General features: G+C 39.8%; 1 protein-coding gene across 3 annotated transcripts in view; it reads left to right on the top strand.

The window, feature by feature from the left end:
- Positions 1-12084, top strand: part of STK10 (serine/threonine kinase 10) — a 149134-nt gene that overhangs the window by 128181 nt on the left and 8869 nt on the right. For all 3 annotated transcript variants that reach the window (XM_074292068.1, XM_074292067.1, XM_074292066.1), the window contains exons 13-16: positions 5632-5724; positions 6184-6313; positions 8337-8461; positions 11879-12067. In XM_074292068.1, coding sequence (XP_074148169.1) covers positions 5632-5724; positions 6184-6313; positions 8337-8461; positions 11879-12067 — 537 coding nt within the window. The remainder of the gene's footprint in view (positions 1-5631; positions 5725-6183; positions 6314-8336; positions 8462-11878; positions 12068-12084) is intronic.

Here is a 12084-nt window from a genome sequence, read left to right as displayed (position 1 = left end):
TGGGGAGAGGAGAAAGGAGAGAGAGGGAGGAAAAAATTTGGAAATACAAGTTTTTGCAAAGAGGAATATTGAAAATTCTCTGCATGTATTTGGAAAAATAAAAGACTATTAAAGCACACACACACACACACACACACACACACACACACACACACACACACGCACGCACAAGAAAGAAAGACAGCAAGAATAATAAAATAGGTAGCTTCTTAATGGCAGCTCTTTTCAGATTTCAGGTTGGAATTCTTAACCAGAAGGCAACAAACTCCTTTGGATGCACTTTATAGGGTTCAGAAACTCGAATGAGAAATACAAATTACAGCTTTAGAAGGGTTACTATAGTTAACTCTGGTGGCTCCTTATCATCTCTAGGATCAAATATAACTCCTCAGTTTGTCCTTGAAAGCCGTTTGCCACTTGGCTTGCTCCTCCAGCTTCTTAGACTACACTTGCTTCCACAGACTCTGGCCCCTTGTGTTCTTCACACACTTCTCTCCATCTCTGGATTCCTGTCCCCTTTTGCTAGTGGGTCTTTAGGCTTAGAATGCTCTCTCTTCTTGTCTCCACCTTATGGTTCCTCCAGTTTCCCTTTCATGTCTCAGCTAAAATCCTACCTTTTCCCAACCCCACTCCTTGCCTGTGTCTTCCCTCAGAGATTACCTCCAATGGTCCCTGTATGTATCATATGTAGTTAGTTGTTTGCATTTTGTTTCCACCAAATGAGGATAAGCTTCTTGAAAGCTTGCTTCTTTGTATCCCCAGAACTTGGCACAATTCTTGGCACAGGAAGTGCTTATAAATGTTTGCTGACTTAACTTGGGGACAGATGGCTACCAGCTATTGTAGTTCTCTCTGTTTGCATGTCCTTCCTCATCTTCTAGAAAAAGAGATAGAGGGAGCAGCCAGATGGTGCACTGGGTACACCACCAGCCCTGAAGTCAGGGGGACTTGAATTTAAATCTGGTGTCAGACACTTAACAATTTCTAGCTGTGTGACCCTGGGTAAGTCACTTAACCCCAATTGCCTAGCGTCCTCCTCCAATAAAATAAAAAGGAAAAAAAAGAAAAAGAGATAGAGGCTCAGAGTGGGGCAAAGGGTCTTCCTAATATCACTCTGAGAGTAAATGGCAGAATCAGGATTCGATTTGAGCTCCTTGACTCCTGATCCTTCGTTTTTATTTTCCCCCATGCCACCATCCTGCCTCTAATACTCAGTGAAGTTTATATCAGTGTGATATATTTCTATTCTCAGCTTTAGAGTTTATTTACTTACTTATTAGTGCTAACTTTCTTAGAGTTTGCTGATCAAAGTGGTGGTAGATTTTTGCGAAGTGATCAGTTGGGCTTGTCTTTGCTTTTTGCTAGCAAGTTGTTGGTGCTTAAATACCCTTTCTGATGTTCTAACTGCCTCTCTCCTGTGAAAAATGACGTAACTGTAATTAATTTAAAAGTGGACATACACAGCCATGATATTTATAAAATGGGAATGAGGAAGAAGAAAATCATCTCCAAATAGAAGAGGAAGTCTGTAACTTCCAGACCTCTCCCCTGGGAAAGAAAGATTAGGCCCTGGGGCTGCTGAGCCATTGTCAATGAGCTCTCCAGCTGGCTGGAGAGGAGGTTCAGAGGAGCCTTTTCCTTTTGGTCTTTCTCATATATCCAATAATCTCAGTGTCCTGCTGTTGTCAGTTCCTCAGCCCACATCCTGCTACTGTCTGCCAACCCTGTGCTCCCCCCTTTTGGTCTCCAGAGCCTGGCAACACGGTATCTTGGGACAAGGAAGATGTTAGGATAGTTTACTTGTATAGACATTGATCTATTGTACTTGGTGTGGGCCTTCAATTTAGATACATAGGTAGAATAGGGCATATACTTTGGATTTTACTTGTGTAGATGCTGCCCACTTTAGGGCCTTAAATGTAGATGCACAAGTATAATGGGTCAATTACTTTGGAATTAACTTGTGTAGATGTTGTAGTTCATTGTACTTGGTGCTGAGTATAAGGCCTTACATTTAGATACACAGGTAGAACAGGGCATGTACTTTGGAGTTGTGTGAGGGAAACCATGATCCATTGGACTTGGCCTTGGATTTAGTGCCTTAGATTTAGATAACAGGTCAGTTACATTGAAGTTTACTTGTGTTTGGACATCAGTGTCCACTGTATTTAGTATTGCATTCAGAACCTTGGTTTTAAACATGCAGTAGAACAGGCACATATTATGGAGCTGGAAGGTCTGAATTCACATCGAACTTTCCATCCAACCACTTAGATGACCATGACCAAGTCCTTTAACTCACCGAGCCTTCACATTTCCTCCCAGCTCTCTTTCAGCTCTTGTTTTCTAGTTCATGAATCATTATCCTGCCATAAGTCTGGCAAGGAACAAATTAAGGTCATATTCAGAAGAATTCATAGGATCAATGCTTTAGAGCTGGAATCATAGAGTCTACCAAGTTCAACTTGTAAAAAGAGGGAACTGAGGTTCCGATCGACATGTCCACAGTTATGCAGGTTACTATTGGCACAATTGGGATTTGAACCTAGGACCTACTGGTTCTAAAACCAATGCTTTTCCCACTGCCTTATATATTCCCTAGGTTTCAGTATCCTTATATGTAAAGTGTGTGTCTGTATGTGTGTGTGTATGTAGGGGGCAGAGGATACTGGACCATCTTCAAAGTCTTTCATCTCTAAATACTGTGATACTATTAGATCTCTAAATCCAAGAAGAAATGGGAAACCATTCAAGTTTGCTGAGCAGAAGGGCACAGTTAGACCTGTGTTTTAGAAATCACTTGAGCAGTTACTGTGTGGCAGATGCACTTGAATGATCATTCCCAGAAGAGTCACCAGTTACCAAGAAGGCTTGCAGAATTTGGGTGCCAAAGACCGTTAACATGAAGAGAGCTGTCTCTACTTCCCATATTCCACTGGAGACATTCAGAATAATATCCAGAATCCAGCAATCACTTTATTCACATCTATACTCTGTGGAAGGTCATCTGTCCCGGGCTGCTGCTATTTCATTTTTCTAGTTGATCTCTAGAGTCATGTAGTGTCAAACAATATCACTTTTTTATGGAAACCCTTGCTGTCACTCTTCCCATGCCCACTAAAATTCCTTTCCTGCTTCCATTATTTCTATCTGGTTCATTGGTTACAGTCCAATTCCCACAAAGTCTGAGCTAGGTATGTTTAGGAACACATGACTATAGGTCGCTGGGCCTAGTAGCAAAGTTATGGGGAAAAGCAAGACAGGGAGAATCCTTTGGAAACAGTGAGAACTCACTAGTGTATAACACCTGACCGCTCCTGCACCTCAGTCTCAGCCAATTATCTTACAGACTTAGGGTGTGGGTGGTTTCAGGGTGGATTAGATAAAATGACTTGGTGCCCATTCATCACTTCTAGAAAAAGAATGTGAATGCATGTCTGCCTGCTGATGGGGCAGTCATATTACTTTTGTTTTTAACAAGGATATCATGTCAAAGCTGGCAGATGCTAGGCTCCATCTGGTTCCTGCTACTACTCCCTAACAATGCTCTCTGTCTTATTTCCCCTATTACTCTTGTAACAACCCTGGGGGAACTGAATTGGGAGATGGAGGGGGCAGGGAATGGTGTCAGGTTGTCAGCAGTGTTGGGCAAGGATAGACAGAACCTGAGTGGGGAGAAGTGTCCCTATGGGCAGCACCCCAGAAGGGGAGTTGGTGAGGTGTGACCTCTTAGGTTGTTGAGAATTGGTTTCCAGGAATGAACAATGAATGTTGAGACAGCTTGGGAATTTTGAAATTTGAAGACATTTTTCACATGTGTGTCTAATAGCTCCACCTGTAGCCAGAGGGCTTTAAGGCAGCCTGGTTTGGCAGGAGCTCCTGAAGGAATGGCAGCTGAGCCCTTCGGAGTGTGGATTTACTGCCAAGTGTAGTTGAGTTGCAGGTGTTGGAGACAGCTCCCAGAGAGCAAAGAGAGGCAGGGGAGGATGAAGGTTGCATTTACTATGAAGGCTTTGAAGGATTAGTGGGAATGGAGGAAGGAAACAAACATTTATTAAGCACCTCCTATGTACCAGACCCTGTGCTGGGTCTCATAGAAGTCCCCAGAGCTATGGTGTAAAGGAGTTTGGAAGTATCTTGGTAGAGAGATAGGTATACAATGTGTAGACTGTGGGTACAGAATGAGGCAGATGATGTCGGATATAGTCCCTATGAAGGCCTGATTTCTTAAGTGACCTATTTGTTACAAAAGAGGGTGCTGTTCTTTGGATATAACAACTGTATTAAGACATACAAAAAAACATTTAATAAGACTAAAAAAAGAAGGAGAAGTAGCTGCAGCTGCACCAGCCAGGAACAGATGACTTTCTGTGGAGTATATATATAAGTAGGGTAGTTGCTGGATTCTGGACATTGCTCTGCAAGCCTTGAGTGGGAGATTGGAAGCAGACAGAGCTCCTGTCATTTTAATGATCTTTGCCACCCAAATTCTTCAAGCTTTCTAGGTAACTAGAGACTCCTCTGAGAATGATAAAGAACACATCCTCCACACAACTGCTCAACCTAAAATACAGGTCTGACTGTGCTCCTCTTCTACTCAACAAACTCGAGTGGTTCCCCATTTCTACTTGGTTAAAACTCAAATCCTGTTTGCCATTTAAATTTGTTCTTAATCTGGCTCTACCTTCTCCCACCCCATCCCCAGATTTGTTATTCTTTACTCCCAATTGAGATAATTTGAGATTACTCTCAAATGAAGTAATATTTATAAAAACTCTTAGTACAGGGTCTGGCACATAGTCAATACTGTTTAAATGCTTATTCCATTCCTCCTTTCCTGTCCCTACTCTGCTAAATGCTCTATGTTATCCAGCTAAGCAGACCTTCTCATTACCCTAAATTCACACATGACATTCCATTTCCCAACCTCAGTGCTGGAATGTCCTCCCTCTCTATCTTAGAATCTCTAGCTTCCTTCAAAACTGAATCCAAGTGACATTTTCCACTGGAGCCCTTTTTAGACCCTCCAGACTCCAGGTCCACCCTCTCCCCCCCCAAAAAAAAAATGTTATCTATTTAGTATAACTATAGGTGTCTGTGTTGGTGTTTTTTCTTTGATAGAATTTAAATTTAAGAAGGCAGGGACTGTTGCATTGTTGTTAATACTTATTTTTTTATTGATCCAAACTTGTGCTTTCCTACAAAACTGGAAACAATAGAGACCCTTTACAAAGGTGACAAGTAGTCATTTGTGCATTTGAGTAAGTCTGATCATTTTTTAGCAATAAATTGTCAAGCAAAATGCTGTATAGTAACTGAACTTTAAGTTTGGAGTCAGGAAAATAGAACTTCAAGGCTTCCTAGTTGTCATATTTACTGATTATGTGATCATGAGCAAATTCCTTAACTTCTGTGAGCCAGATGATCAGGACTTGGTAGTTTTCACCAAAGATGGAGAGCTTCCTCATCTTTAAAATGGGGATGATAATATTTGTATTGTCCAACTCACATAGTTGTGCTAAGACTTTTAGCAACAGAACAGTGCTGATTGGCTTTAGTGAAAGGAGTTTCCTTACCTTAGGGATAAACCTAGCTTATCTTACCAAAAGGTTGTTGTCATCTTTCATACAGGTGAAAAATGAGGTGGAGAAACTGCCTCGTCAGCAACGGAAAGAGAGCATGAAGCAGAAAATGGAGGAGCACACACAGCAAAAACAGATTCTAGTAAGTGGGGCTCACCTAAGCTGCAGGTCACGGGTGTTATGGTTCCTCAAGATCACTGTTTTTTCAACCTTTGCACCTGGCAATGTCACATTTTTCTATTGGAGGACAAAGGCTTGGCTAGTGCTGGCTCCTTACCAAACTTGGTAAGAAAGATTATGTGAATCTGCTCCAGAAACAAAAAAATGATAGTGACTGCCTTCAAGGAGCCTACATTCTATTAAAACTCATGAAAAATAAATTCAAGGCAGATCCCTATTTGAGAGGTACTTCCCTAACCATTGAGGTTGATGTCAGAGAGGGCAGCCATGCTCCTCCATAGCCTGTCCCTCAGTGCCTAAATTAGAGACAGAGTACTGGTCTATTTGGGCAGAGAGTGATGAACTCTGTTCACACATAGTGATGATCACTATGTTGAAGTTGATAACAAATATACTTGATCTCCTTCTCTTAACCTTGCAGGACAAAGAGTTTGTTGCCAAACAGAAGGGAGATTTGGAGTTAGCTATGAAAATGATCACAGCTGAAAATAGACGGGAGATCTGTGACAAAGAGAGGGAATGTCTGAACAAGAAGCAACAGCTTCTTCGAGGTGGGTAGAAAGGAAAGGTATTTTGGTTCAGCCATATCCTGGATGCTCAGGAAGTGGGCTTGAGAAGAAAGAACCACCAAGTTCTGATCATCTAGGTTTCTTCTTATTGCAAAGTATTAAAACCAAATTGAGATGAATTGCAGAAAGGTGAGTTTTATCAATGGCAAGGAAGTGGTAATCATGTACATTATGCTTTCAATATGGCACTGAGGGAATGTTCTGATGGAATAGCTGTTTTGATTAATAAAGGTTTACCAAATACACTTTATCTAGCATTAATCACTGTTTGGGTGTTGCCTTAAACTAAGATCTATTAAAGACTAGCTTAAAAAGGCCACTGTATCTAGGGCCATCTTTAGTTGTCCCGATTGCTACTGGATTCAGGTGGTTTTGGAGAGGAAAGTGAGGGTGGTGATTTGCAACCTCATTTAAATTTAACTTGCTTGCATGTTATGATATCATCTCTCTGAGTCATGGTCCTTTTTGAGAATAAAAAATAAACAACAACCACTGGATAGATCATATAGGTATAAGGCGATATTCTGTATATGTGGTTTACCAATTTTCACTAAATCAGGAAATAATAAAAGCCTTCAGGATCTTGTAGTGCCTTAGGGCTATCATTCTGAACATCAGCTATCATTATTCTATAGACACACTAAGTTGCCAATTAATTTGAGATTTCCTATGGACAAAATGCTAGAGAAGGGCACTTTAGTTGCTCTGATCATGCTGTTTAGAGGGTAAGACAGGTGTGAGGTTATCCTACCTTCTGCCCAGAGAATTTATGAATGTATAAGTCAGTTTTAGGATCATTAATTCACTCATCCCATTTGCTTAGTTAATGAAATAGAATTGAGTCACATATATATATTCATAGAATATTAGAGCTATAACCTTAGAGATCATTTAGTTCAATTCCCTCTTTGTACAGAGGAGAAATAGGTTGAATGATCTGTCTGAGGTCACACAGGTACTAAGTGAGAGAACTAAGTCTTTTGAGATGAAATCCAGTGATCCTCTCCCTATCCCACTCTCTGGTCCAAGGAAATTTCGAGGAAGGCAGCAAAAACTCCCACATCTTTGAAGAATCAGTCAATCAACAAGAATTTATTTATCCTCCAATTATACATATTTTAATTTTATTTTTTTCTCAGTTACATGTGGAAAAAACTTTTATACATTATTAATTTTGAATTTCAAATTCTCTCCCTCCTCTCCTTGCTCCTTGAGAAGATAGGCAATTTGATTATACATCTTCAGTCATGCAAAACATTCCCATATTAGCCATCTTGCAAAAGAAGAAAAAACCTACAAGAGAAATAGAGGTTTGGGGGCAGCTAGGTGGCGTAGTGGATAGAGCACCAGCCCTGAATTCAGGAGGACCCGAGTTCAAATCTAGTCTCAGACACCTAACACTTCCTAGCTGTGTGACCCTGGGCAAGTCACTTAACCCCAGCCTCAGGGGGAAAAAAAAAGAGAGAGAGAGAGAGAGAAATAAAGGTTTAAAAAGTGTCCTTTGATTTGCATGCACACTCCATCAGTTCTTTCTCTGGAGAGTGGATAGCATTTTTCATCATAGATTCTTCAGAATTTTTCTGATCCTCATGACAGCCTTATAAAGTAAGTGTTATTATAATAGATTTCCATTTTATAGAGGGGGAAACTGAGGTAGACAGCAACAAAGTGATTTAACACTGACACCTGAGGTGGGATTTGAACTCTCCTTGATTCCAACTCCAGCATATTCTCTACTGCACCACTTAGCTGCTTCCTTCTGTGGCTGCAAAGGAGTCCTCTCTAGAATCTTGTCAAGTCCTTAAGCACCCTCTGGTTGAAAACCTCCAGTGAAGCTTGTTTCTGTTATACTAGAGGGGATTGATGGAGAAAATTAGTAGCTCAGGTTTCCTGAAGACACAAAGAGTGGGGTGAGAGGAAGAGACAGCTGAGACTTTCCCTCAGCTCTTCTTTGTCCATAGTCCTGATTGGTTTATCTTCTCTGGTCTTGGTTTGTTCTCCTTAGACCGGGAAGCCTCCCTCTGGGAGCTTGAAGAACATCATTTACAAGAAAGACACCAGCTCGTCAAGCAGCAGCTGAAAGACCAGTATTTCCTCCAAAGGCATGAACTGCTCCGAAAGCATGAGAAGGTAGGAGAGCCTCCTTTCTCTTCAAGCAATCAAGAGGTGGGGAACATGTGGATGCTAGACTTTGAGTCAGGAAAGAACTGGTTCCCATCCTAGTTCCGTCACCCTAATGCCTGTGTGACTATGGCTAAGGTAGCTCATAGGGATGGAAGTGATCTCAGAGATAAGGTCTACTGCCACCTTCATTTTACAGATGAGGAAACTAAGACCTAAATAGGTTACATGATTTGCTCAAGATCACAGAGCAAAGGTGGGATTCAAACCCAGATTCTTTAATTCCAAAATCACCCTGCTATATCAAGCTGCCTTCCAAGTTTTCTCTTCTGTTAAAGGGGGGAGGATAATGCCTGTAGTACCTATAGAGCTGTTAGTAGTTTCAAATGAAATAGATTATGCAAAATGTTTTGTAAACCTTAAAGCACTATATCTAATAATAGCTATTATTAGGGAAGGGGAATAAGCATTTTCTATGTGTCAGGCACTGTGCTAAGCACCTTACAAATACCATCTCATTTGATTACTCATTCATTATTGTTGTTATTAATGGAGAATGAAGATAGCTCTGAGAGGGTGATAGGATAGTATCCTACTACCAGCGCACTTCATGAATTATATCATGGTACAGGGGGTAAAGGGCTGGGTTTTGGTGTTAGAAAACCTGGGTTAAAATTCTGATTTTGTCACTTAATATCTGTAATCTTGGGCATACCATAGCTTCATTAGATCTTAGTTCTGTTAACTATTAAGCAAGAGGCTTGGATTGAGTTACTTTGAAGAAGATGCAATTCTCAAGCTCTTAATATCTAAGGGATTGAGTTAGAAGGGAAGGAAGGAAGGGATGGAGGGAGGAATGTGGGAAGGAGAAAAGGAAAGGTATCTATTACACTCTTAATATATGCAAAGAACAGTGATCCTATGATATGCTAAATGAAATCATTCCATACAATGACCAGCTCTAAATCTATGGTGATATTATCCTCTTTTTTTTTGAAAGAGAGAAGTAGAGAGGAGAGAAAAGACTGCAAGTAAAGTCTCAGCCCAGTTCTGTAGACCCACCCACAATCTAATATCCTTCTCCTGAGTACTGCTGAAGGCTTATGATTTTGGCATTAGGAGGATTCCCCTGCCTTTGAGCAGGCACCTGCTCTTTGTTTCAAAGTGATGTGGAATGTGTGGAGAACCTATATTTGAGGAGAATTTATTGGGTAAGGGACCTTAGTGGCATTTAAAGGCATGGAGGATCATTTAAGGTACTTTTTGGCTCCAAAGCAGGGTTTCTTAATCTTTAATAGGTATTTTATGGCCTCTTTTGGCATCTAGTGAAGCCTCTGATGCCTTTTCAAGATAATATTTTCAAATTCATAAAATAGAATAAAATGACAAAAATCAACCATACTGGAATATGCATATTAAAGGATGTATATATTTATAAACATTCACAGGTCCCAAGTTAAGAACCTCTCAAATGAGCTTTTAGAATAAGACAGTGCAGGAGGATGGAAAGTATAAGAATGGAGGATGTAAACATCTCAGTCTGACCCTGTGGTCATATAACTAATTATCAAAAGATTTGGACAAACTGCAGAAATACATCATGTCCCCCAAAGAGTAACCAGTCACTATATACAATGTGAGCTTGATATAATGCCTTTTCAGCCTATAAAGTGGATATTACTCTTTCTGCAAAACTGTTCTGAAGGGGTATTTACATGTGACTAGGTGGAAAGACAACTGGCTTGCCTTGGTGGGCCTTCTATTTTTAGCTTGTGACCAGAAAAACAGCAAAAAACCAGTAATAATACCTGGTATTTATACTGTACTTTAAAGCTGGCAAAGTACTTTACGTGCACTATCACATTTGAACCTCACAACAGCCATGTGAGGTGAATACTTCAAGTTATTGTTATCTTGATCTTACAAATCAGTCAATCAACCAATAAACATTTATTAAGTGCTTATTATGAGTCAAGTACCGAGCTAACAATAATAGCCAGTATTCATATAGCTCTTTAAGATTTGCAGAGAACTTTATAAATACCCCATTTTATGTCAAAACAATGTTGAGAGATATGTGATTATTATTTCCATTTTACATGGGGAAATTGAATCATACTTAATAAGCGTCTGAGTCTGGATTTGAACCTAGGCAGAGTCTTCCTAACTTGATGCCTGATGTTCTATTCTCCAAGCCACCTCACAAATCAGGAATAAATCAGGATGAGTCTAGGAAGCAGTGACATTCTTGCTATAATTCTGAACCTATCCTGCTATTGTCTAGGTTGTGATCTCTTGTCTTGTAGTTGTTCGATATAGGACTTACACGGATATCATCTTATAGTAAAACTTCAGTTAACCAGAATTTCAGGTTAATTGATGGTTACTCAAAAACTCGTTGTTCACTAGTCTTCTAAAATATCTGAATTTTTGATGACCAAAACTCTTAAAAGGACATAATGATTCAACAGGGCCTGCAAGCATATGTCTGAAATCAATCTTTCCTAATAGAGTGACTGAAACTGGTATATTGTTTGGGGATAGATATCCTAAGCTTCAATAGGGCTGAGTTGATTGGCTTATACTGTCTTTGGCATCTATGTGGTGAACCCCCTGGAATAGAAAGTCATTAAGCTGCCTTAAGAGGGGCAAACCTACCCAGGACAGAAATGGAATAGGTCAAAGCTTTCACTTTTCCACTTTTGGTGAGACAAGGAGATCCAGTTTCAAAAGAAAAAAAATGAACACAAAAAATTCATCTAAGTATCAGTTTTTATTTTATGACTTTATAAGTATAGGATGTATACAGGACTGTGACCAATATGCTTTAACCCCAGAAGCCAATCAACAAATTGATGTTTTGAGTAAATCACTAATGTAAGTTTATTTTCATATAATTTGCCTTTTTTCCCTAAAAGGGAAGTAGTTGTTGAGTTGTGTCTTACTCTTCCTGATCCCATGGACCATACTATCCTCCATATGGAGGATTTATTTTTTTGTTTGTTTTTTGCAAGGCAATTGTGATTAAGTGACTTACCCAGGATCAAACAACTAGGAAGTGTTAAGAGTCTGAGGATGGATTTGAAAACTAAGACCAAAGGAACAAACCAAAATAAAAATCTCTTCTTCCAAGTCTAAAGTTCTATTGCTTCCCTGATCTCTCAAGAAACTATCTTCATTTTAAAGAATCACTCTAACACATGCTATGTTCACTTTTTTTCTTTTTCTTCTGTTTTTTTTCTCTTGTGGTTTTTCCCTTTTATTATGATTTTTCTCTCCCAATATGATTCATAAAGAAATATGTATTTTAAAAATTGATATACGTGTATAACCAGAAAAAAGAAAATGATAAAAACAATTTTTTTTAAAAAGATGCTTAAAAAAAAAATCACTCCACTGTTGCTTTTGCCATTTTGGTCTCCTTAGGAGCGGGAGCAGATGCAGCGTTACAATCAGAGAATGATAGAACAGCTCAAGATCCGACAGCAACAAGAGAAGGCCCGCCTCCCCAAGATCCAGAGAAGTGAAGGCAAGACTCGAATGGCCATGTACAAAAAGAGTCTTCATATCAATGGTGGTGGGAGTGCCTCTGAGCAGAGAGAGAAGATTAAGCAGGTGATTCTTGACAGGGC

This window comes from Sminthopsis crassicaudata, chromosome 2, assembly GCF_048593235.1.
Source record: "Sminthopsis crassicaudata isolate SCR6 chromosome 2, ASM4859323v1, whole genome shotgun sequence".
NCBI lineage: Eukaryota > Metazoa > Chordata > Mammalia > Dasyuromorphia > Dasyuridae > Sminthopsis > Sminthopsis crassicaudata.
This window is presented reverse-complemented; position numbering and strand designations above follow the sequence as displayed.